We start from the raw sequence: 27,794 nt of genomic DNA on the forward strand, positions 1-27,794 counted from the left end.
GTCAGAAATCACTTTTCTAAGACATTTATTCCCCATTTCTCCCTCACATGGGGCTTTGACACGTTTCGACGCTGGCTGCGGATCTAGTTTTACAATATGGGGATCTGAATTAAACCTGGGGTACATTGACGGGGGGGACGGGACCACAACAAAAGGGTCCGGTATCTTTTTTGTGCATCTTCTTGTCCTCCGTCTTCTTTGCCTCCGCTGTTGCTGGTGCCAGGCTTGAAGGGACCATGAGACAGCTTCAGCCATGGCGCGCGCTGCTGCTGCTCGCGGCGCTGTGTCCAGTGGGACTGTCCGAGAAATACGGTAAGATGCCACAGATGGATAGTCTCAATCATCAGTCTACTCTTGTATTATTTGTCTGCACATTTGCCCTAAAGCTTAGGTCTTTGCACAGATACGCATCATCCTTCAAAATGCACAAGAAAACTGGCTTTGTAACTTACACTCATATAACACTGGATCAAAATAAATGTTACAGTGTTTTTCAGCCTACATCATGAACAAACATAACTGGATCACTGAGTCTGGAGAAAGAAACATTCTGTCTAAAATTGACAAATGTTCAGAGGCAGTTTGTTTGCTCCTGGTTGGGAAAAAAATCTAGTTGTATTGGCTATTGATTGGTATTGGCTGCCAGTGGGATAATAACAGCTAATCCTTACATATCCCTTCAGTTTGTTTACTAATGAAAAAGTTTAACTGGATAAAAGTTTCCAACCTTTACTGACCCATCTATCTTTCTGTCTCTTTTTTTAGAATTTCTGCATCAAGCTTTTTGAAAATATATATTTATTTTCAATACTCTACACTAACTATCATTGAATGCATGATAAATACATTGTGACATACATTATGTTATTTATTTTACCCTTGCGCTGCCCCCATTATATTTGGCCAGAATAGTGTACCATACTGGACACGTTTTTTGTTGTAAGAATCTGTGCAAATGGTATGTTAAAATGTAAAAAAAAAAAAAAACAACAAAAAAACAAAACAAAACACACACAGGGAGCGTGGTGTGATTACTTGGCTCTGTATGACAAAATGATTTAAACCAGTTAAACATGCATTTTACCGCTATGAAATGTTTATTATCCCCAATACCATTTCAGTGTTTGATCAAGTAAATATCACAATAGTATCAGTGTCTATAAGATTTCTGCAGCCTAGATAGAAACAAATTGTGAAACGTATTTTTTGGGTGGTTTTGAGTTATTTGGCATAAATTGGTCTCACAATTAGCTGTGCGTTCAAATGTCCAGCTGTCCATCTCTTTACATTGAGCCGACCCCCTATAGGGAGCCACTTCCTCTACCTTCCCCCATTCTCTGTTGTCATGACTAACTGTACATAACTGTCTTCAGAAATATAAGGCCGTTTGCATTGAAGAACATTAAATGAATGTCAAATAGCTTGTTGCTCCATAAACAGCAGTGACGTCCTCAACAGTAATGAGTAAACCAGTTTGTCTGCATGCACATGTGATTGTCAATTAGCAGATGTCTGTCTCATCCCCCAGAGTAATGCATGAGCAGGGTTTTTTGCACATTTTATGACAAAATTAAATAGCCAATAACTTGCTTGAACATGAACAGCTTTTTCCATCCTACACAGCAAACAATGTACCCTATTAATGATTAGCATATTGGCATACACTAGTCACCCTTCCTGTCTCACCCTTCCACATTTATATGTGCTTTAATTAGCAAAAGACAGCACTTGTTTGTGCCCTGTAGCGGCTGCATTAGTTTGGAGTCAGTGCACACAGAATGAAACAAATGATTTCTCACTGATAATGAATCGATATTATATAATAGGTCTCGGAATTGCAGGGTCCCATATGAGTCAAGGCAATATACGACACATAGCTCCTCATAAATAAAACAATTTAGCAGTACATGCAGACATCAATATATTCCACATATATATTCTACAGCTATGAACCAAGCAGTTTAGCACCAGTATTTTTGTTAAACCACTACCTACACAAACAAAATAACTGTAAAATCCACCATTAAAATACTCTTAGCAATATATCAATACAGTAGCCCACAATATCAATAATCTATCACCAAATTTAGTATCTCCGTATAGTAATATTTTCACATTTTAGCACACTAATATGGCTTATTTTTTTAATTTATGAAACAAAATATCATGTTGAACTATTTTCTATGTTCATGGTTCTATATTGTTAATGTTTATGTTTGGATTTTAATAGTGTTTTTAGTTAGTTTATTGTCATGTCAATCAATCTAGCTGTAGTTTGGATCAAATTGAGCACATTTTTAAGTATTTGTTTAGGTCTCATTGCAGTGCTGAGAAGTTATAAAGCATGTGAGTAATATGACACCCACTCATGCAGCCTGTGGAGCTTTTCCTCCATACTTGCTGTCTCCAAACACTATATATTTTTACCATCAGTTTTGTACTAGATGCATTTCCTGTGTACCCAAACAGAATAGTGCAGGCAGCTCTATCCCTGCATATTGTGCTTGGCCGCTATCTATAACCAGCCACCTGCTCCTTCCCACGGTACATCTCAGGTCTTACTCACGAGCCCCAAAATAAGAAGCTACGAAACGGCAAAAAATGAATACATATATTTTGATGCAGCGGTGATACAAATGACACCATATACGCAATTACTGTGAATAAAACTGAAATGGATTGCATTTCAAATGTTGTTACTCCGGCTGTTGGGTTAGCACGTACCTCCGCTATGATGAGATATTGTGAAGTAAAAAACATGTGGTTGTGCCGTTTAATATGTAAAAACATTTTGCATGGAACTATTTGAGAATTAAGTTGTGAACTAATGGTTTCTGATTGTAAGGGGCAATTAATGGTCACTATATGATTTTTTTATTACATTATTATTGAGTATTTGAGAAATTAGTCGAGCAAATGTAATTAAAATTTAAATAAATAAGCATTATTTTTGTCTGTAATAAACTAATTAATGCCAAGTGTTTTTGTTGTTGTAGTGAAACATGAAAAATAAAGTGGTTATAAATCTGAATGTGAAGGTCAACATAAATTGAAGTATTTATATGATCTTATTGAATCTTGTTTGTTTATAAATCATTGCATATTTAATTAACAGTGTTGTAAAGATCACAAACTTCCATTACCTATAAAAAGATAATACATTTTATAATGTAATGTTCCAAAAAGGTCATGGGTTTCTGGTCATAACATGAAGTTTTGTGTGCTTTTCAAAAAGTGTTGTGTGGGTTGACTTTTATAACAGCAGCCAATTGGAGTACTTTTTATAATGCTACTGTATGAGCTGAAGGGCTAATTACGGTGACTAAGCGCGGTTAAGTGTACTTTTTGTTTCATTTGGTTTTCTAATGGGAGCTGTTTCCATGGAGATAGCGGTGATAGATTTTACCTGTAACCTGTGTTTTTATCCTCTCTCCAGGTTGCCTTTTTGAGAGAAAACTGTGCACCAGGGAACAGTTCTGCTCAGATGGTAAGTGTGAATATTGTCCCTCTAAGGCACCTGTAGATTTTTTTATATTTTGGACCATATTGTCTGCAAAATACCAATATATGCAAATACAGATCTCACTATAGAATCCGCACCTGTTTCTTCTAATTAATATGACCCCCTTGTTGCTTGTTATGCTGCATTTCTCAGTTACCTCGTAAGAAAATATGTCATTGAAATGCCATCCTATGTGAAAATGACTTTAATAAGGGGCTGAAGGCAGAATTAATTCAATAGATGATATATATATATTTTTTTTATGTTTACAAAGTTTAACAATAAATACCATTTTATTTCAGTAAAAACTGCTTGGATTATTTGTTTTATAAGCTTGTATGTCTTTGCACACACTCACAGATGTGAATTATTATATGAATCTTTTTAATCGTTTTGGATGAAGAAAAAGACAACAAAACAAAACAGCAAAAAAATCATATCTCTAATCACATACATGCTTTGAACCATAAAAGCCCTAATCTTTGCACACATCATGTACTGTTTCATGTACTATCCAGATGCTTAAGAACCACTCCATTATTGCACAGTTATTTACTCTTTTCCAGAAACAGTACTTAAACCCACTCCACAGACATCCATATTTTCTATCACTCCACCTCTCGTGTTCCTCTTCATCACCTGCTCCTTGTCTCCTCTCCTCCTCCTCTCGGTCAAAGCCCCGCCCCGTCCCCCCGCTGTCTCCATGGTAACGCTGACATCATCGCGGTGAGGTCGACACCCCCACAGTTGTTGTGCTAATACAGTGATGAGTCATGGACACACACTTACGCACGTCTCTTGAAATTGCATTTACGCACACAGCCGCACGGAGCACATTGGTTGGAATACTAAATGGACCGGCGTAGACACAGGGCACGACATCAATATGCATTTGTGATATTTCCGGGTTAATCCTTTGTGCAGTAACAAAGCAGAACATAGTATTTTAACCAAAGTAATTGAGTTTCCGAGCCCACAAGAGACAACAACAACAAAAAACTATAGAAAAACAATTCATCCTTTTGGGTCTTTATTAACTGAAGCAACCAAGCAGCACTCTACATAATTTATTCCCAGACTTCCAGAACCAGACAAGTGTCCATCTACAAGGATTTTATCTGACATTTATAAATGACAAGATCCAGTGATGCATACAAGACATGTTTTGCATAGTGATTTGAAGATGCTGGAGTTCTATTTGTGAGTGACAGTTATAAATATGATCAGGAGTGAATACATCAGAAGGGACAGGTAGTGTTATGTTTTACAGATGCTGTCAGGAAATGCATAATTAAAATGGTGTAGTCTTTGGACGTTTACACAGGGGTAGTGAATACATGGTAGGGCAAACTGATAGTGTTTAGATTTGCGATTTATTGGAGAAAATAAACATGTGCAAGGGTGTTAGCATTTAAGAGAAGACTGCTAAACTAATGCAAGAATTTTAGAATGGTCTTAAGGGTCACACACAATGGGTAAAATCCTCCAGTTAAAGTGGTCCTGACCCAAGTAGAGCTCAATATCTGGAGATGTGTCCACCCTCCTAACAGGGCACTCCAGTGACATTGAAGGATGGGTCAAATGCACACAGATTTTAGATTAATTCGCAGTCCTAACATATAGGTTGAAGTATACTGTTTAAGTTGGCTGTGACTTTATCTTGCGTTGAGTGGTTGTAAAGGGTTCGGTGAGGAAAGGAGAGGCAGATGAGGAGAACCATGGTAATAGCATTATGTTGTTTTGAGATCGAATAACTTCTTTATCTTGTCATTTCGATCGGACATTAGAGCTGGTTAGTGCCCTGTCTGCACTGTGCTGTGAGGTCAGCTCCAGACAGGGGAGATGTATGTTCATGCAATGCAATTCAATCACATATGAAGCTTTAAGGTGGAGTTATATAATGTCAAAATGTCAAAATTATTATACAATACAGAAAAGTATAGAGTAATCTTAATGAAAATGTCCCAAACTCATTTAAAATGTTAAATATAAATTATTATTATTATTATTATTATTATTATTATTATTATTATTATTATTATTATTATTATTATTATTATTATTATTGTTGTTGTTGTTGTTATCATTATCATTATCATTATCATTGTTATTGAGTTGTGTATATTCTTGACAGTTTCAGGCCAATGTAGATACATATAAATTGTGGAAGTTAAAGAGATAATAATGTTTAACAAACTGCCTCTATGAATGCATTGCTGTAATATTCAGTCAGATGTGCTCCGTTTATATCTAGATTGCTCTGTATCAAATTCCTCTCATCCAGGGGTGCATTCCTCCGGTCCTGTAAAAAGCTATTAACAGAAATAACCCTGGCTCCAAAAATAGCTCCAATCCAATCCCAGCATGCAGTGGTGCCGTCACATCTCTCATCCTCCTACACACCTCCTCTGTGTCATCACCAAACAGGGAATACCACCCAATATTTATACTTTACCAGTATTACAGTGCATATAGCATCTGTACTTTTTGGTAGTGTAATGTTAACTTTTTCTTCTCAACTTTTCTTTTATTAATAATTAAGAATTACTTTGTCAGAATCTGTCGTTTACTTGCCCAAAACTGAGGGGTATTGTTCACATTTTCAAACATGTACTCTGAGATGGTCAATACATTTTACATTGTATTAAAAAATATTAGATAATTTTGAATGGCAACTTATCTGAATAAAGAACACAAGCAAATGTTAACAAAATAACTACATCTTCTATTTTATCTGTTTCTTTTATTTGTGTTTTGTCTGTCTTGAATTGAGTCAAGTGTCACTGAAGTGCTAGGCAAATATTATATATATATATATATATATATATATATATATATATATATATATATATATATATATATATATATATATATATATATATATATATATATATATATATATATATATATATATATATATATATATATATAAAAATCAGTAAATAGGTTAACAAGCCACAAGATACCTGTATAAATCAAGCTGATTTAAGTTAGTTTAATTGCCATTTGTAGTTATAATATGTGCAAAGTGCACCATAATACATTAAGAAACACACATAAACAAACTAAAGTATCAAGAAACATGTTGAGCCTGAAATAAACAAGATTTTATACCCAACGTATTCAGAAGTGGCTTTATAAATAGCCTAAAGGGATCAGTTCATTTAAAATAAGATATCTGGCAAGATCCCGCTTCTTAATGTCAAAATATGAGGCGGTTTACGTCACATTTGCAGCTGTGAGAAGAGGTAATCCGTAGTAATCGCTTTAGGATTGCACTTCAGAACTTGACTCTAGCAGTTTGGTATAGAGCGTGTTAGATAGAAGAAGTGTGGTGCTGAATGGCTGTGGTGACTCATCGGTGCACCAAATAAAACACGCTTCAATTCAAGTCGCAAAGCTGTGTCATACTTTCAAAATTCTGCACCAATATTTGAATATAAATATGGCTCATGGATTCTACCTCTCTTTCTCTGTTTGTGTCAGTCTGTTTTTAGGGTTTCTGGGTTGGATTTAAAACATTCTCTAGTTGATTTTCTTGCCGGAAAATATAACTCATGCAATCTAATTAGAGGTGGGAAATGTATTGAATAATTTATTAAATTGTATGTAACAGCATATGCAGCATTTGAATACTGGGTAAGGTTATAAAGTGATGTCTGTGTTTATACTATGGGGGATTTTACAGTCTTTTCACATTTGTTTGATACTTAAATCTAGTGCTTGTATATATAGCAAAAAGTAAATCACACTGATCAGTCTTGATTTTCAATTAAACTGTATTTTTCTTTTCATTATCAAAATAAAAATGGCTTTAAGTATTGATATCATGAACATAACCAATACAGACTTTTAATCAGTTCCATCCAGGTGATTGCCTGTGGACCTCTTGATTAAATAAAAAAATATAACTGAATCTTGAAATTATTGTAAAATATTGTGTTATTCATTTCTGCAATATCGCCCACCTTTAATTTTAATATTCCCTGTGTCTCCAATTTGCATGTGAAAAAGTCTGTCAAGTCTGTGTGTAATTTGTGTCAGGACTGCTAAATAGAAATCCAACTTTGAAGTAGATGATTTCCAGGAAAACTAATTATGTAATCAATTGTATTACTGTATTATTTTTCCATTCTTAAGATGAATGTGGCATGAGTCGGTCGTAAGTCTCACAAGTTGTTAGAGAGGCTGTAACCTGTGTGTGCGTAGGACCAAACTGTGACTCATAACTGCAGACTTGTAGACGCTAGAAATTCTAAAGCACAAAAGAACAAAGTATATTTTTCAAAACACATTTTTATTATTAATATTTTTGCAGATGGGCTGTTTGGTCAGTGCCGAACCTCAAAGCAGGACCAGGTTCAGTACCAGGTGTCAGTCCCTGTTTTGAAAAGGATGCAGGAGGTACTCAAGCAGCTCATGCAACAAGGTAAAGAGCTCATTTATTTATTATTTATTCATTCAATACATTTTATGTCTTGTTGTTTTGTAATTTTAACTTTTATTATTATGGTAATGGCAACAGTAGCTCAGTTGGTAGTGTTTGTCCACTGACCCACAGGTTGGCGGTGCGATTCCAGCTTTCACAAATGAGTGCTATTGTTGTGTCCGTGGGCAAGACACTTAGCCCACCTTGCCCCCAGTGTCTGCATAAACCAGTGTATGAATGTGTGTATGGATATGTGAGTGGTTCCTTGATGTAAAGCCCTTTGAGTGCCTTGAAGGTGGAAAAGTGCTATTTAAAAATGTGACCATTAACCATTATATAATATTAAAAATCAATAAGAAATCATTATTGAATAGAAAAATTCGATAAATGCATGTTGCAATATTTTCAGTTAGTCATTGTCAGATAATGTAATGTCAGATAAGGTAATGTCTTAAAATAATTCATACGCATTGAGTGAGTTAAAAAAAGGGTTACTTTGGCTAGCGTCTTATTGATTATCTACACCCTTTTAACACTTTTGTGTAATAATATTGCTGTATATACTCTGCAGCAGTCTGTTGTACCCTTCTCTTTACTTGTTGGTGGAAAATTTCCCCATGTCAATCAACCGTCAGCCACTCTCCTCAGTTCACCCCTGTGCCTGTTCTCTGCCCATTTTTCCAGCATTTTAAACCAATAAGCCCTTAGCCAAGCGAGGTAGTTACTCTTTAACAATATTATCTTTGCCCTGAGATAATTGGAGGGAGAGAAAGAGAATCATACTTACAGTATAATTTAATTAAATTATAATTTTGGATTCTGTGTACCATTTGCAGGTTTGTCTTGGCAAGATGACATCACACAATATATTTTATCCAAAGAACTGAAGAGAGTTCCCCACACCACACAAGCAGCAAAACCAAATTCATCCTCTTCCCAGCCATCATACCCCCAGTAAGTATTCTCAAAAAAATAAATAGTTACATACACTGCATTCTAAAATAAGAGGTGGTAATTTCAGAAGGTGAGCATGGGCTTATGTAACTCTGCTGGAGTCTTTTTTAATGAGCCAGACAAACAAAACCCAAAATTTGTGTTCTTCCACAATGGTATAATCCTCCACATTTGGAGGATTTTGGACATCGCCAAAACAACATATGATTGATATGTAAATCTATATTTCACCTGCTTTTTAAAATATATATTTTCTTCATTTTCAGACCCAAACACCAGAACTCTCATCACCACAAATCCAGTTCGTCTCCTCCTGGTGGAAACTATTTGGATTACATGATCTTGGAGCCCCCTGAGTCTCCTCTGAGGATGCAGGCAGCTTCAGTCGATCCATACTCATACCACCAGGTGCACAACTGTTCACGTGCTAACACATTTGTACAAAGGTACAAAATTAATGCTTATTGTGCATGGATATTGCTCCTTATTGTAAAATACATTAGTTGAATTGAGTCCCAAATGTCTTTTAATAATTTAGCAGGAAAATTATGGAATCTATTTATCGTTATGAATGCACATTACTGTATCCCTGTGGCACTGTAGAAAATGCTATCTGAAAAGAAACTGCCCTCAGCCGACACTAGTGCTTTATAATTTATCTTTTCTGTTCACACAAGATACTCGTACTCGAACTGTGTTGCTCAAATATTAAATAAATTTAAATGTGTGCATTCATAAATATTATGAATGCATTAATTTTAATTGAGTAGCTGCTGTGCAGGGTACAACTGCTTAAGATCCATAGTTACTGGTTACTGGTCTGTACTGGTCTGTAGTCACACCATAAAACCAGAATATATAATAATGAATGATCATACTATTTAAGTTATATATTTACTTTTTACAGCACAGATACCAGGATGAAGTGGAGAGGTCTCTGATTGGCCCAGGAGGTGGATATGCCCGTCCCTCATCCCGTACACAGGCAAATCGTGAGAGAGAGCGGGATAGACAGATGCTGCAAGAAGCTCTGTCTGTGTATCTGGCATCCGGGCAACCCTCATACAGGCACAGAGGAGCTGCCCCCATGAGCCCGGGAGGTATGACACAATTAAGACAGCCTGAAGTTAATTACTGCATGTATAATTAAAGTGCAATAGTAATAGATTGTAATGCAATTAAACAGGTCTCTATTATGAGGACCTGGAGCTGGAGTTACCTGTGGACTATGTGGAGGATTATACCACTGAGGAGAGACTTGGGATGGGCAGACAGCCAGCAGTGCAAAGCAAGAAGGCTCCTCAAGATTTCAGCTCTATGCATGAAAACAATGGTGAACAAACACTAATTGGTTAATTATATAAAATGTGTATCTAAGGCTTAGGCAATATGTGAATAGAAAATGTGTTATGAATGTTATTTAATCTATCCCTGTGACAATCTACCTAATTGTAAAGATCACTTTCAATGTAATGCTTTTCTGTTTAATGTAGCTATATGTTGAAAAATAATACATCATATTTTTAAATCAGAATCACTCTACTTTCCCCTTCTCGCTCCTATTGGTCAGATTCCGTTATGTCTTGTGTGAGTGACAGAGTGAGAGATTCAGCCGATCAGTGAACTTATATAATCATGTTAAATAAATATTAGGTGGAACTTCTCTTAATTTCAGGACAGTTCTTGATTGTAGTTTAACAGATTGTTGTCTCTGCACCAGATGGCTTGCTTCAGAGGATGTCAGCAGTCTTGCAGCGTCACGGAGTTGATCCCAGGGAGCTCAGTCAAGAAAAGATCTACAAACTGGCCCTTATACTGTTGCTTCAGGCACAGGACAAATCAGGTACAAAGTCTCAACTATGTTACAGCAAATACCTTAGAGATATGTGCTCCTCCTCTTTTGGTTTTACCCAAATGGACTATCTAAAGTGACCAGATTTATAATATAGTAAATATGTATAAATATATAAAAAACTTATTGTGCATTTCTTCTGGTATTTAGCACTAGGGGTGTGTGTATATGTGTGTGGAAGTGTGTGGGGGTGTGGGTGTGTGTGTGTGTGTGAGGTTTTGGTGACGGCAGCTTCACTTCAGTCAGTCTGTCCCAGGGCAGCTGTGGCTACAGAAGTAGCTTGCCATCATCAAGAGTGGAGTGAATGTATAATGTACTCTAAAGCACTTTGGGTGTCTTGACAGGTGCTCTATAAATCCAATTAACTAATTAATTAATTGATTAAAGTTACATTGTGCATTTTTTCAAACTTTAATTTTATTTTGTCTGTTTCAGCGACCAGTCCTTTAGAGAAAGACCTTCTGTCTCTCAAAGAGGTACAAGGTTCTTGTATTCTTAAACTGTATTGAATTCTTTACACTCTTTCAACCAAAGTTTATCTTTATTCCCCTCAGCATCTTAAAACAGACAGTGCCCCAGGTAAAGTTGAAAAGCCTGGTCCGGTGCCTGTCCCCCCAAATGCCCCCCCTGCCAGCTCTTCTGTCTCGGCTCCTGCCACTGCCCCAGCAAAAACATCAGGGCCTCCCCTCCCTCCCTCCTTACCAAACCTCTCTGAAACTGGGCCAAAACCTCTACTGGTCGAAGGCACAGGAGCCAAGGAAGAGTATGGGTACATTGTCACCAACCAGAGGTAATTTGGATGTGAATGTTAGCCATAAAATACACATATGCATATGGCTTAAATAATTTGTTGGTTTGGTGGAATAGTTTCTGAGGTAATATATTACATCATGGCCATATGTGGAAAAAAGGTTGAGAATAAAAGTACAAAAAAAAAAACAAGAATTAGCAGCGAGTTCTAAAACAGAATACCTCCACGTACATCAACACCAAAAATTAAATCTGAAACTCATCTTTAACGACTCAAACATGGTCCAAGGAACAATGGGTAAAACATATTGTAATATATCTTCCTGTGTGCATCACTGTTAATTAGAAAGATGATCGTGACAAGCAACATTATGAAAAATAACCATGTCCAATTCTTTTGCAGCCCATTGGGTTTGAATGAGGGAGTGAAGTTATTGGAGCTACTGGCCAGTAAAATAAACCTGGCCACCAGCAGTTTCATAAAAATCAGGTATACATAACATTGTAAAAAGTATTACAGTGCTTCTTGTGGAAAAAGGACATAATGTTTATGTGTGTTTCCAGTGTGGTGGGTCCTGCTTTAACATTTCGCCTCAGGCAGAATGAACACAACATGACAGCTGCAGAGGTGGCAGCTAAAGCAGGTGAGGGGACAAAACATTAACCCATGAAAACAATTTCTGCGAATGAATGTAGTACTAATGTAGGAACCAATATATAAAGTGATAATCAAAATAATGTAGCAATAGGACTCGGGATTTAACTTAAAAAAAAAAGTGTTTAAAAATAAAAATAATTAAATTAAAAAAAATGTTGGAATACTTTTGAATGAACATTAAGTATAGTATTTGACATTTTAAAATATGCATTAACATTAAAGCATAAATCAGGTGACGCAAAAGTTTAAAACAAATGATAAATATTCATCCATAAAAATGTACCATTTGCTAATTCTTTTTAGTTTAGTTGAGTGTAGTTTATGCAAGTATCACAATTTAGCCTTCAAACCCATGATAGCTTCTTTATTTCATGTTTAAACACAAGAGAGCTAAATAAAGTTTTCCGGCCCTGTCTACAATTTTACCTTTTTAAATACAGTATAATAAGGCTTGCAGATAGTATCAGTCGACACATTGCCACACATTGTTTAGTTCGTTTTTAAACTGCAAGGATGCTAAATGAGTTCTTCTTGTATTTCAACTGCGGGCGTCTTTGTTATGAGGAAACAATAACATAGATCACAAAATAGTGTAATATGAGGCTTTTAAACTACAAGAGTGCTAAATGAATTTTTCCTGTATTTTTACCCTCACAGTAGCAGAGAAGAGTTTCCTGGAGACAGAGACAGGCCTGAAGATTGTCCAGACTGGAGTGGGCGAGGTACGTATATCTCCACACACTGGAAGTCTCTGTGGGAAATTTCCTTTCACTTTTCACTGCTCTTATCTGTAACACAGGGAGCAGTCGTCAAGGCAACTAGATAATGTCACCCTCTATTAATTTTACATGTTTGGAGGAGGACATTAGCTGGGACTTTTCACGCAATTTCACACAATAACTAAATTACAAAAACCCTTTTACATTCTCATCATCAATAGATTTTCGTATATTGTATATAGAATACTATACAGGATACTGCTTTAGTTGTATACAGATTTTTATTTTGACAGGCTTAATGTTCTGATTATTTTTAAGATACATTTCATAAGATTCATTCTGGTTGATTAGTCAGCAGCCATCACCAAAGACAAATGTAATTGCCATGATAGTTATGTCAATTGTATTTTTCCAACTCATACATTCAACAATGTGAATTAAGTAAAGAAATAAGAAATTGCCGTTGGAATGTTATGATCATGTTATCCTGTTTTGTTGAATGGCATTGCAGCCTAAGATTGTCTGTGTGAAAAGGGCTTTATTCTTGTCACAAAAGATCAACATTTTCTCTTCATACCCTTAAAGAAAATAGTCGGGTAATGTGCGCGGTTGTGAGTGCGTGCCACCCCGAAGGCAAATGGCTTGATCAAATCACCGCGGCGACAGAGAATATTCCACGTGTTGCCATGGTGCTGTATCTGTTCCACCTATCCTTTGTCGCCGAGGCTCCCAGATCCGGGTGCTATGGCAACAGGTGTCATTAACCTCATTACACTGTTTATCCAACCAAAGAGTCAGGAAATACTACCAGGACTTATCAGGAGTGGAGATATTACAAGAATTAAGATATTATTATCTTGAAATGATTTCTTATTTTTATTTTTTTTATTTTTGTCAGTTTTGTCAGGGCAGTTACAGTTTTAACCAGTAGCTATGCAGAATGCTTTTGATGTATTATGTTCCCAATCAATCAGTAATGAAGCAATAGATTGGTTTGATTAAAACATGGATGATAACGAATGTTCATCTCGTTCTGTAAATTACAAGAGTCCAAATGTATAGTGTCCATATTGTACAACATGTAATTGAAAACATGGTGTGACTGAAAGATGGACACTCAGAACAAAGTGAGATTTATGGCAGCAACTAGTGCATTGTGCTTGATCATGAAATGCTTTTTTCACAGGACTGCTGGATCCCCAATGCTAAAAAAAAATATTGGGGCATTACTTTTTAATATATTTATTTTAGTATAACAAATGTTGACACAATGGCATCAAAGCAGTCTATGAAGACAAACAGGTGACTCCATCAAATCAAATATTTTTTGGCAATAAAAGTGCCTGTAATTGAATAAATGAAAGAATGAAAGTTTAATGTTTAAATGTGGAACACTCTTGGCAAAGCATTAACATTTCTATCAGTGTGTATTTATGGGTTTCATCTTGTTTTATGCAACATTTTTAGGACTTTTTTCCATTCAAAAGATATCATATTTTGCTTTAATTGCTATGCTAACAGTCCTAATTTGCCTTTATTATGAAACCGAAACAGAAATACATTATTTATTATAGATAATATTTCACAGATCAGTGTAGTAGATTGCACTAAATTTCTTTTATGTTTTTTTTTTGTAGAGGACAGATGCACGGGGTCTCCCACAGGTGACCAGGGTTATCCAGGGCTCCAGTGGGACGGTCATCACTCTAGTTTCCATGGCGATCGTTGGAGGGGTGCTTGTGCTGGCTATGGCTGTGGCCTGTTTCCGGCATTACGCTCAACAGGTGGCCAATGGAAAGCTTGGGCTCGGACCAGAAGCAGGACCAGAGACACACTTCGACTATCAGGTGAGAAAACATGCTCAAAACGCTTTAAATACTGCATCAGCAGAAATGCAAAATTACAAAATGGAGGAAAAATGAAGTAAACATTTTCAATGATCAACTGACACAGGCTTAATAACACAAAATAAGCACACGTTTTGAATTTACAGTGTATAAATGTCAGTGAGTTTGCTTTTCTATCACAAAGGATGGAAAAAAAATCGAGCTTGATTAAAGTTTGTGGTTAAGTATCTTTTCTTTTTAATTTGATCTTATTTTTATATTGGGGAACCCAATAAGAGCAGTTGGGCTCACTTTTTCACGGGCGCCTTGTTTAAAATACAAGCAGAAAAAAACAAACAAAAGAAACAAGTATACATATAAAACATGAATAATTGAAACTATCTGTAGATACAATTTTAAACCTAATGTATGGGGTCAACAAGTATTTGTTAGGGATGCACCAATCCGATACTAGTATAGTATATCAGCACTGATACTTGAAACTTTTGCTGGATCGAATATCAGCTTCCAAATACTGGTTCAGCCCATATCCTTTTTGGACATATAACATAATGTAATAAGACCCAGAAAATCTCATAAAGTTTTAACTTTTATTTATACAAATTTGTGCTGTAGTTACTTGAGGGATAAATAACAACTACATGACACATTTAGATCAGTTTTGCCTTTTTGTTTAAAGGAAATAAATGCTGTTTTCAGTCTCTGTACTGGCATCAGTTGATACTGGATATCTGCAGACACTTAAAGCTACAGTATTAGTTAGTATTTGTCCAGTGAAAAATAAAATTCTTGATTTTTCCTTCATTAAAAAGGTTGTTTGTAATAAGCTTCTACTAAATTCATGGTCACTCATAGTTATCAAAGTGACGAAAAAATCCTCAAAATGTCTTTCAAAATGATCAAGTGTTAATTTATGACTCTTCCTGTTTTGTATATTTTCTTATTATAATTTATGGGTTGAGTTATTGTTGTTTTAGGTTAGGTTAGGTTACAATTAAGGCCAACTAAATGCTCAAAGCAGCCTGTGTGCAATTCAGTAATTTCTACCTCCTAAATACAATAGAGTGAACAGAAAGAATATTGATCCAGTATCAGAAGTAGCTGCTTAAGGTTAGTCATATTTTGTGTTTACTCAGGAGCTATGTCGGCAGCACATGGCCTCTAAGTCGTCCCTGTGCCGTCAGGATTGTGTGGGCGGAGTCAGCAGCGGGACAGGAGCACCCATTGGGACCGGAGCTGGGGGACGGAGGGGCACCGACACATCCCGGGTCAGCAGTGTCTCCTCTCAGTTCAGTGACGGGCCACAGCACAGCCCCTCCTCCACACATAGCTCCACCCCCTCATGGAGTGAAGAGCCGGCTCAGTCAAACATGGACATCTCCACTGGACATATGATACTGGTACAACTGTACAAATACATTTAAAGCTGGGGTACCTAACTTTTTTGTGAATGAGTAGATACCGTGTTTCCCCCAAAAGAGTGTCTTGTAAAAGTAGCACTTTTCGACAAAATGGGACTGCAGCATGCTGTGTATGGCTAATAATGAATAATGAAGCATCATTATTTCTCGTTAACCTGGAAGTAAGCGCCGATAGCAGCTGGTTGGCTGTGCTTGGGTGATCGACCCCAGTGCACAAAAGTATAATCATAGTAGTGATGTGCCAAAGTGTTTGGAAAATGTGTTTTAAATACACAAATGAGCACAAACAAGATCATCAGCCCTGTGCCAGAATTGATGTTATGTAGTGAGAGTGACTAGTTGAGTCTTCTTATAACCAGAAAGTTGATGGCTCTGTCCCAGCTCTGGCCAGTAAATATTTTCCACCTGGCCCACGTTGTTTGTAAGTGAGTGGTTAATGGTCTCTTACTGTACTGCTTTGAGAAGCTTGTAAAGCCCAATTTAAAACCAGTCAATATAATTATGCCATGACAGCCTGGCTAAAGTGCAATCACAAACCACGAACTACAATGCACAAACAGTATGTGGACAGTAGCAGCAGTGCTTTTTTAACTACGATAGATTGATCGATATAATTCAAATGCTTCTTTATTTGATTGGGACAATGCATGTTAATGATCAGACATGATACAACGTTAATGTAAACACACAGGCAAATCTCCATCCATTTCAGTTGTCCTCACCCTTATCTTTAAACTTTCAGTATTTAGCACAAACAGCTGCCTTTTTCACTCACCTGCCAGTGGACTTCATACATTTGCTGCTTAAAAGGCACATAAAGCATGCTACTAGCTAACTTATAAACAGTATAAGTAAAATGATTTTTCCTCCCTAGGCGTACATGGAGGACCACCTGCGAAATAAGGACCGTCTTCAGAAAGAGTGGGAGGCGCTTTGCTCTTATCAGGCTGAGCCCAGTTCTGTCGCTGTGGGTCAGCAAGAAATCAACAAGGACAAAAATAGATATGCCGTGTCCCTCCCCTGTAAGTACAATTATATACAAATATCTCTTCACATTCCTTATTTAAAAGTAAAAGCACAGGAGAAAAAAAAGTCCCTTGCACTTCTCATTTTTCCACAATGTCTAAAGGCCACATTATTTATTCATTTGTTTTTATTGACTTGGCATATGACTTTGTTCTAGATGACCACACTCGAGTGAAGCTGAAGACAGAGATGAACCCCAGTAAACAGGACTACATCAATGCCAGCATCATTGTAAGAAATAGTTTATGTGGATACTGCATCTCAATATAATAACTTTTGATGAGGCATGAAGTTGTAGTTAAAGAGGGCATAAATAGTTAATGTAATGAGATGCACAAATAAACAGTGCATGTTTAATGAAGTAATAGGATTTGTAGGAATAATAAACACCATTCAAACCAAATAAATTATTGGAAATAGTTAATTGTATTAGTTAAAGGAACTGTATAAACATGTTCAAATCAAATATTGCTTTTATTGGTGACAATTGCAATGCTGACTTATTTTTAATTACAAAACCATTGGACATAATGGCCAAATTGTATTGCTGAGTTTCAAATGACATCTATTGGCGAGTTATATTTTGTACAGATGTGGTGTTTTGGCTCTTAAGAGGATTATCCAGTCAGAAAGCAGCTTTGAACACAAAATTGCTGTTAAATAACTTTACAATTTTTTTCTGTTTCTCCTCAGTTTGACCATGACCCCCGGCAGCCATCCTACATCGCTACCCAGGGCCCTCTACCTCATACTGTGACTGATTTCTGGCAGGTCTGCCCCCCCTCCCCCTTTAACTACCTCTCTGTACCATGTTTTTCATAGCTCAGTGTTCCCTGCCTGCTAATGTGCTAATGTGACGTGTCTGTGCATGTGCTGTGTACATTATGTGTTGGCCACAGATGGTGTGGGAGAGCGGCTGCACGGTGATAGTGATGATGACAGCGCTGGTGGAGGATGGAGAGAAACAGTGTGAGCGCTACTGGCCTGACGAAGGATCATCGCTGTATCACATCTATGAGGTACACTTCTGCCTGTAATGTATTACCTGTCATTACACTTACTGCACATTGTAGTAGCAGCCAGCATGTGTGCAGAGATGTAAGGGTAGTCTAACTGTGCTCGAGAGAGTTACTATAAATAAAGTGTAATAATTCAAAAATATCACTCAAGTTGAAGTAAAATGTAGTGATTTAAATCATTTGTAAGTAAAGAAAAAAAGCCCATACAATAGAGTGATCAGATGACCTCTTTTTCCCCGGACATGTCCTCCTTTTAGGACACACAAAAAGGTCCAGAAGGTAGTACCTCAAAATCTTCAGGATTTTCACTCTCTACCAGTCGACAGTCTTGGCTCATTTGATCAGACACAATCACCGGCACTTCTCCTCACCTCTGTGCACTCTCACAGTGAGGAGATTGACTGTTTCTTTGATCAGAAAATGCACCTACATTTTTAAGTGGCTTTGTAGATCTCTAAAATGCAATGGCATACAGCAAATTACACACAGTTTGTTCAAAATTTCCTTGGGTAGGACCGCAGACTCCAGGAGGCACATACCACACATTTGCAATATTAATTTCAGTCACCAAAAGAATCTCCGGTTACTAAGTACAAACATCGCCACTTTTTTGCTCCTAAACAGATGTCCTTTTTGATAACCCCAATCTGGTACCCTACCATACAAGCTGACATAAAAGTAAAAATATACTATAAAGTATGGTTTAAAAATGTCACTTTTCAAATTCTCATGTAAACATACGGCTTATTACACTAACAGTGGGAAGAGTAACCAAAAATACTCATTGTAGTCCCAAATTAATACAATATTGCTCAAGTTTGAGTAGAAGGTATATTTTGAAGGTCTAATGTGCTACCCAATTAAATGTAACTCTGTTACATTTTATGTTACTACTCACTGATTTTCCAATTAAAGACCAAAAGATCTATCGTAATCTATGTCGCCCCCTGGGGGTTGTTTTTGTATAGTACACTACACATTGTTAAAATTGGTTCATGATAATATATGGGTTAATTTAGGTTAAGATTGGGGTTTAGATTAAGATTATAGAACTAATTATGGTTAAAGTTTGGATCAGTCTCCAGGAATAAATGTAAGTCAATGAAATGCCTTGACAAAACGTTGTGTGTGTTAGTATAACATATTCACAGAGCATTGAATAATAATTTGTGAGAATAGTTGCAAACTGAAAAGCAAAACTATGACTATGAATGCTATAAAACACTACATTTTCCCTTTTCATGATTGCCCTTGTTAGTGTCACTTCTCAATCCCATGTATCATAGTGTCATTTCTCAATCTCCCACCTCTTCTCCAGGTGAACTTGGTGTCTGAGCACATCTGGTGTAAGGATTTCCTGGTGCGAAGCTTCTACCTGAAAAACGTCCAGACCCAGGAGACCAGAACCCTGACCCAGTTCCATCTTCTGAGCTGGCCCGCTGACGGCATCCCGACCTCCACACGCCCCCTGCTGGACTTCCGCAGGTAAGACACTTCACTGACAACACCCCACCGGACATGGGAACAGTTTGTACAACACTTGTAAATCCATGTCAGTTCTTATAGTGACCACTATTGTTAAGGACAAAATATCAACCTTTAATTTGTATTAATTTACCATTTATTTAACTTAAAAATAATTTGATATCTTGAAGACAAACACTAAAGGATCAGAATTAATACTTGGTAATAAAGTATATGAAAATGTAACTGTTTAACCAAAGTGTGCTGTACTTATTGTTATTATGGTCACTGTTTTGTATTCTAAGAAGTTATTTTAAACAAGACACATATACAAGAATGTAAGTTATCTTGTAAAATCAAATTGCTCTTGCCTGACCAGTTAATGTCAACAGTTATTCAGATATTGTGGTGTCTCAGTGATTTTCCATTTCGGCTCCATATATTTTCCATGTTCCTCATCTCTCAAATCATAATTTCTTCATCTCATATGTACTACATCTCTGGCTGTTCCACATTACAACCCCATTTCACGTCTTGTCCTCTCCCTTCTCTCCTCTCTCTCTCTCTCTCCCTGTGTGCAGGTCCATGGGTTTGTATCTGAACATCTCCCAGTGTCATTTTTGTGGTTTGCAGCTAGTACTCTGGCTCCAGTTGCATAGTCACAAAAATGAGCATTGGCAGGTGTGACTGGCTACTGCAGGAGGGACAGTGAATCTGTGACTTCCTCTTTTCTGATTTTAAACATTTTTCAACCATGTCTTTTTCAGTCAAACCTCACGTTTCCCCATTTCCACTTCTACTGTTTTTCCATTCATTAGCTATTCTCCCCATTCCATTATATACTAACCTCCCCACTGCTTTCACTGGGACCACAATGCATTAGCGCTAAAAGCTAAGCAGAAATGAGTGAAAAGTGAAAGACTTAAGTAATTCATAATTTACTAATAGTGAAATTTTTATAACTTTTCATGATACTAAATTTAGGTTTGCATTTTTATTTTCATTTTCTTCTCAGGAAGGTAAATAAATGCTACAGAGGACGATCCTGTCCAATCATCGTTCACTGCAAGTAAGAAAACAGTACATCGATAGTACATGTGTTACTGACTTGTATTCTTTATTCATTAATAGTATATTTGCATAATGAAAGGTACAAAGTGCATGTATTTATCTTTTACACAGTGATGGCACTGGAAGAACCGGCACATACATTCTGATTGACATGGTGTTGAACCGCATGGCAAAGGGTGAGTAAAAAACAAAGCTATTCATGGATATCAACTTCCTGTTACAATCTGTCTACATCTCCAAAGGACTGAAATTATCCAAATTATTCTAGTGAAGGTGTATGGAGTCACAGGGTGGAACAGAATGTTTTCAGTTTGAGGGAAGAACTCTAAATATGCAGGGTTTGTGTTTTTAACAATTGTGAACACAACTCCATCTATGTTTGTGATGAGAAACAACATTATAACATAGATCAGAAAATAGTGTAATTTTTATAGTGTAACTTTAATTGCTGTGGCATTGGTTCTAATTTTTCTTCATTCTGAAACCCATGGATAATTAATGTAGCAATTTTTAGATAAACAGTATTTTGTTAAGGGCCAAGCGGTAGAAGTATTAGCAAAAAATATGATATATGAATTACCATTTAAAATAAAAATTGTGAAATGTGTTTTCATGGGCATCAGTTTCCTAGGTGGCATTGTTTTAAAGCATGATTGCCAACACCTGAGTTATATGTCCTATTTGTCCTCAGGAGTGAAGGAGATTGACATTGCAGCTGCTCTAGAGCACATTAGGGACCAGAGACCAGGACTAGTCCGTACAAAAGTAAGACCATTTGGGTTTTAAGACGCTTTTCCTGTCTACATTGGATTGTAAACCATTGATATATTCACATTTTTCCTCAGGACCAATTTGAGTTTGCTCTGACTGCTGTAGCTGAAGAAGTGAATGCCATTTTGAAAGCCCTGCCACAGTAAGGCAACAGCAGCAGTGATATGGGACACTGTGGACTTAAGACAGGCATGCTCCTAATATCCATGAGGACAAACATTGTACCAACCTGTCGTGTGTGTCGGGCCATTCCTGTAAATAAGACTGCCACTTCTGTACCACTCTTGCTTTTGGCATGTTGTCTCCGAATTTATTTTGAATCATATTTTGATAAAAATTATTATAATGAAAATGTGGAATGTAAAATGTCAGTATACAAGATTAGATTATAGCACATATTTGTTCTATCAAAAATCAAATTGGACGTACTGTCTGACCAAATATCCAAACACTGTGCCTGTGATGGTGAGTATGCAACAGAACGCATATATGACAGGAGACCAACCCCAAAAACCTGTTCAGACTCATATCATCAGCCTTTTTGACATCTGTCTATTTCCTGTAAGCTTGATTACTCTATAGCAGAACTAACTGGGTTCATGTCTGGGTTTCACTGTTTTTGGCTAATCAATGATGTCAATGTGTGTGTGTTTTACATGTTGGTTAAATATGACTTTTATTTGTTTAATTCATTTACAACCAGTGCCCACAGTACCAGATTCACATTCTCCTCTCATTATTGATTTCACAATATAGTTTGTTTTGTTGTAAGTATGAACATCATGGTGATTTGACGTAAATAATTCATTGCAATGATTGTTTTTCATGTAGCAGACAGATAGAAAATGACTATAAAAATGTATTTTTGACTTGACCTAAATAAAATTGTGATGTGACGCAGCAAACATAACCCAGGTATTGTGATTTTTAAAATACACCATTTTAACGATTCATTTTTGAGCATATAAATAGTATTATATTTTAATTATCGTTTTATTAAAATCTATAGAAAGTCTAGAGCTAGTGATGGCTGTGGTTTATTAAAAACATTACACAGTAAATTAAATTGAAAATATATACATAGTCAGCAAAACATACTTTTATTTGTGCTGCTCTATTTTTTGTTTAAATAATTTATCATTATTTAGAGATGTCACTGTTTTTTAGAGATAACAGTTTTTGTGACGCAGCAAACATAACCCAGGTATTGTGATTTTTAAAATACACCATTTTAACGATTCATTTTTGAGCATATAAATAGTATTATATTTTAATTATCGTTTTATTAAAATCTATAGAAAGTCTAGAGCCAGTGATGGCTGTGGTTTATTAAAAACATTACACAGTAAATTAAATTGAAAATATATACATAGTCAGCAAAACATACTTTTATTTGTGCTGCTCTATTTTTTGTTTAAATAATTTATCATTATTTAGAGATGTCACTGTTTTTTAGAGATAACAGTTTTTCCGGTGTACAATATAGTTTATAAATACATCATCTCCAGTGTATTCTTTAGAGTCTCTCTCACACACACACACATACATCCACACATAAATACTGCACAAATATGTCTTTTTAAAGTTTCATTAAGCAGGTAGATGTCATGTTGGGAAGACCATGGGATTTTTGACCTGTAGAAATAAATGTAGCATATCATATTTTTGACATTAACAAAACTCTAAAATTACGATACTATATAAATCTGAAGAGAAGCAGGATGGGGTGTGCCTATGGGGTCTATAGATATGTTTCTACTACAGCGTCACACTGTTTGTTTACCTCTGGGCAGGGTTAGGGCACAGAAGCATGAGCCAATCGGGTTAGCTTGTGAAGGCCTCGAAGTCTGACTCTGAAACAATAAGCACCAACATTTAGACTTATTTGTATATATATATAAAGATATGTGTAACAATAGGTGACAAATTAGCATTGGACAGTACACATTCTGTTATCATTCTGTTCAGTAGCAATACAAAATAAATTGTGACAACTAATATACATAAGTTAGTTTTTATTTTCTTTAGAAACATTAACAAAACATTGTATAACACTATCCCTTAAATAATTACTGGAGTGAGCAATAGCAGCTCATTGAGGGGAATCAGCATTTTGATTCAAGTCAATTTGAACAAATTTCCGCATCATTTCCTTGAGCAGCATCGCATGATTTTTAGCAGTAGAGCAGGCTTATCAGCAATGAACAAATGCTCATATCAGTCATTTTAATAATTCATAATTAATAAACTCACCCCTCCTTTTCCCATTAATTGGCACTTGTTTGACACATCACAAGAAATGTAAACATAAAATACATATAAAAATGTAATTTTAAGCAAAAAAGGTACAAAAAATGTAAAGTTATATTCTGCTTAACAGCTTTTAATTTTCTTTTTGCCTTATTTTGTATAAAACAGTTTAGCAAAAGTGCATAAGAGCAGTTAAATTAACAATATATTGCACATTGTAGTGTTGATTCTATTTATGCTATTAGAGCTGCTCAGATTAAGTTAAACCTTCACTGCAAATAATTATACCCACAAAATATTTTAAATCTCAAAAAAACAAAAAACATTCACTCATTAATGTAATTGTACTTTTGTGCTTCATGATAGCTATTTCACAATACAAACCAGAAAACACTCACTTCAGACACTGACTGAGGACCATAAGAGTTTTGCTTTTTTTTTTCCCATTATTTTGGCAACAATTCCTATGCACCTATTGTCTGTCAAGTCTAAAATGATATCTTTCTGTATTTTACATACAGAGATATCACATCTTCATAAAGTATTGCAGTGTATATTCTGGATCCAAGGCAAATGGAAAAAGCCAGGCAACATTAGATACAGCATATCATATTGACATCAGTGTGTAATTTAAACCCAAAACCACTACTCCACAAAGCAATCATCTATATGGAATTCACAAAAAATACCTGTTTTAATTCATCAGTTAGTTTATGTTACTTTCACAACTATAAAAGATGGCACACATTTGGTAGAAAACACTAATATTGCCGAATTAGCACACAACACAGCCACACTTGTTTTTCTTTCTCAGGCTGCTATGTTCTGTGTTTTTCTGCGTTATATCATTTTCCGTGGCACTGTCATGACTTGGTGATGTGACATTAGACGTTGTATTTGATGAGCTGCCTGATCTTTCAGGAGACTCCGGAGGAAAAGTCATGCTATGCTCCTTTTTCACAGTTATGACATCATTGTTAACAATATCTACAGTTACTGCATTCTTAACCCTTTTATCCACTTTGACTTTAACCCCGCCCCCAGCACCTGATAAAAAGTCGGTAACGTTTGCCCTCTGCTGTGCATCCATTTCAGACAGACTGTACGCCATCGCCATCTGCAGGTCTTCATCGTCCTCATCATCAAGACCATCTCTCACACGGTCGCTGTAGTTAAAGTACGCACCGGAGCTGAACGAGCGGTTTGTAGTAGCAGAAGGATGACTGCCCTGAGAGCGTTCAGAGAAGTTGGAAGGTCTCTGTTGGATCTGTGGGTTTTGTGGATGACCCTCTCTTTTGCTCAGCTCCAGGGCAAGAGCCATCTCATCCTCCACACCTGCAACAACAAACATACAGCCAGGACTGAGAAGATGAGCCTAAACAATTTTCCGCATTGTGGTCATTTTTGTCTTTGATGATAATGATATGATTTTGAATCACGTATCTACTAAAACCCAATTCTGAAGATATAATTAGCTATTAATAACTAGGCTATTTAAGGCATTTATCGTGCAATAGTGATGGATGATACCAGTGATTTTTGTCTCGATTCGATACTAGGTGTTATCATGGCAAGGACATTATTTTGATATTGTTCTGACACTGATGACATTTGTTTTTGAATGTTTTATAATTCCTCTTCTATAAAAAATGGCAGCTATCATTATCTTTGTACCACACCTGCTTGAACAGATCTATAAATGTAATATATATGCAGATTAATAAAAATATATACACTTCATACCAATATTTTCATACTGAACAACACTATTGTGTAATAATCATTTTCAGTGTTGTTGTACACATACGAAAAGGATGACAAATTACCATTTATGATAACTGACTTCAAAACGCCATCCTCCTCAATTTCCACTCTTTCCTGTCCATTTTCCTTGATCCTAAAAGCAAAAATGGTTCAAATTACAACTTGTGTACATTATCAACATAAATGTCATGAACAAATAAATATTAATATTCTTAAAACGTACTTTTTCGTAGTCGTACGTTTCCCGTTTACAATACGAGTACTGGTAGAAACTGATTTAAAGTTGCCCATTCCTCCACCCATGCTGCCCATGTCACTGAGACCGCTCATAGAGAAGGATGTGAAGTCCGCTGCAACACATTGAAGAAAATATAAAATTGGTATTTAGCAACATTTAATATTTATATTAATACATTTAATACTTATGCTGTTATATATTTTCTGTACCTCCTGCTGAAGGGAAGGAGAAAAACCTACTGGGACCCATACGGGAAGACGAGCCAAATGAAGGGAAATCATCTAAAACAGAAACAAAAGAACGTAAATAAATGGAAAACTTTTTTAACCAGTCTTTTATAAATAGTCAACATCAACTTGAATTGAATGTATGGCTCACCAAAGAAGTTAGCAAATGGGTCCTGGCCTCCAAAAAATTCCCTGAACACATCATCTGGATTTCGGAATGTGAAAGTGAATCCTGGGAAATCTGAGAAGTCTGCATTGGTTGACCCTGTCAAAATAAATGCATGATGGGGTCATCAAAATCAAACCAAATTTTAAACAATCACCTAATTTGTGTGTGTGCGTGTTGTTGGGTTTTTTTACCTGTGTGTCGCACATTGTCACTTCCATATCTGTCATAGGAATCACGTCTACTCTCTGTGTAAGGAAATAGGCATCACCCATAAGAGGAAGTTTTTTTCCATCAAAGACCAAGAAATCCAGTGGTCCTAGTTACTTACTGTCAGACAAAACTTCATATGCTTCAGCAAGCTCTTTAAACTTTTTCTCTGCTTCTTCCTTGTTGTCTGGGTTTTTGTCAGGGTGCCATCTCAGAGCCAGTTGCTTGTAACTTTCATTAAACAGAAAGCAAGAAAGACATTGGACCTTACTTGAGAAAGAAATTCAACTTGGACCTTATTTGAGATGAACATTGCACTTACGCCTTTCTAATGTCCTCCTGTGAGGCTGTTTTAGGCACTCCAAGGATTTTATAGTAATCTACCATTTTACAATGAAATTAAAAAATCTGTAAAGAAAAAATAAACATAATAAATAAACCTAGGGACACATTACACGCGAGTCATGCCTGTGTTTTATTCCAAATTGATAATTTAGGTAACCCACGTGTTCAGGTAAGAATAAATTAATGACTATTAGCTTCATTGCCCATCCCCAAACCTTAAGTCTGTTTACACCAGGCCACCATAGCCACATTGCTAGTAGCTTCCATTCCAATCTCATTAGTGGGTTGCACAGTTTGGGCCGAGGGGACTTCCAACGTGACCTAAAACAACTAAACTTAACTTTAAATGCCCCCCATGACGGTGACATGCGTTAACACGGTTATTATTACAACGTTATTCCCAGCACCCTGGCATTTGACAACTGTTAGGCTTAGTATGGAAATAAAATGTTTTTCCTATAGAGATGAAACCAATGCCGAACACGTACTAACGCTAAATCAAGCTAGGGTTAGTTACACGAGAAAATGATCAATGTATAACAGAATATGCTTATCCCCAGACTCCGTGGTTTCCTAATAAGGTTAGGTTTAGCTTTAGCAGTAGTAGCAAGTTGCGGCAGTAGCGGCAGTTGCAACCGTTATTTTAATAGATCCATGGTCGCAACTTGGACCTTACCGTTAGGTCTCCCGGCCAACTTTACCCCGGTGTCCGCGATAATACCTCTGAATGTCTCCAGGTCTGCGTGACGACCCGGTACTGACTTGATATGCCTCTTTGCGCCGTGAACCTACTGATATTACACAGCAATAACAACGCTCCGTTAGTCAGCTGTAGTAAACTCCACAGCTCCCAAAGGCCAAACAAGTGTTTTGGTCGTCACTCCCCCTTTGACTAACCAGTGCGTGCGTATGACGTCACAGACCAGAGAAAAAAACGAGCGTCTGGAAACTACTAGAGTGAACGAGACGGCCACGCGCGCCCCCTCCGGTCCATACAGCTGCAGCGTAACGTGCTCATTAAACTCCACTCTACAGTATGCTTGTATCATGGATTTATTATACTAAATAAATAAATAAAAAAAAAGTATAATAAAGGTCTGTGCAATCATAC

General features: G+C 36.5%; 2 protein-coding genes across 6 annotated transcripts; one reads left to right on the forward strand and one right to left on the reverse strand.

Annotated features, from left to right (window-relative positions):
- ptprna (protein tyrosine phosphatase receptor type Na) lies at positions 1-22,393 on the forward strand. 4 transcript variants are annotated; one of them, XM_055230548.1, is made up of 24 exons: positions 1-312; positions 3,437-3,487; positions 7,821-7,931; positions 8,768-8,885; positions 9,152-9,293; positions 9,793-9,985; positions 10,072-10,218; positions 10,606-10,728; positions 11,173-11,213; positions 11,292-11,527; positions 11,891-11,977; positions 12,052-12,131; positions 12,803-12,867; positions 14,502-14,711; positions 15,848-16,111; positions 17,007-17,154; positions 17,316-17,389; positions 17,852-17,929; positions 18,058-18,177; positions 19,496-19,662; positions 20,657-20,710; positions 20,824-20,888; positions 21,404-21,477; positions 21,558-22,393. In XM_055230548.1, exons 1-24 carry the CDS (start codon positions 237-239, stop codon positions 21,627-21,629), a joined length of 2,796 nt encoding a protein of 931 aa, XP_055086523.1. In that variant the 5' UTR covers positions 1-236; the 3' UTR covers positions 21,630-22,393. The 4 variants fall into 4 exon arrangements, with proteins under 4 accessions (XP_055086523.1, XP_055086525.1, XP_055086522.1 ...); XM_055230550.1 differs by having other exon boundaries at positions 15,896-16,111; XM_055230547.1 differs by having other exon boundaries at positions 54-312; positions 10,072-10,236.
- Positions 22,366-27,577, reverse strand: dnajb2 (DnaJ heat shock protein family (Hsp40) member B2). 2 transcript variants are annotated; one of them, XM_033987615.2, is made up of 11 exons: positions 27,360-27,577; positions 26,661-26,746; positions 26,460-26,569; positions 26,323-26,376; positions 26,114-26,227; positions 25,945-26,016; positions 25,721-25,847; positions 25,560-25,630; positions 24,781-25,068; positions 23,267-23,336; positions 22,366-23,118 (listed from the first exon to the last, which is right to left on the reverse strand). In XM_033987615.2, the coding sequence occupies exons 2-10, from the start codon at positions 26,723-26,725 to the stop codon at positions 23,308-23,310; spliced, it is 930 nt and encodes a 309-aa protein (XP_033843506.1). In that variant the 5' UTR covers positions 26,726-26,746; positions 27,360-27,577; the 3' UTR covers positions 22,366-23,118; positions 23,267-23,307. The 2 variants fall into 2 exon arrangements, with proteins under 2 accessions (XP_033843506.1, XP_033843505.1); XM_033987614.2 differs by lacking the exons at positions 22,366-23,118; positions 23,267-23,336 and having other exon boundaries at positions 23,484-25,068.
- Positions 27,578-27,794: the final 217 nt, after the last annotated feature.

This window comes from Periophthalmus magnuspinnatus, chromosome 21, assembly GCF_009829125.3.
Source record: "Periophthalmus magnuspinnatus isolate fPerMag1 chromosome 21, fPerMag1.2.pri, whole genome shotgun sequence".
Taxonomy (NCBI): Eukaryota; Metazoa; Chordata; class Actinopteri; order Gobiiformes; family Gobiidae; genus Periophthalmus; species Periophthalmus magnuspinnatus.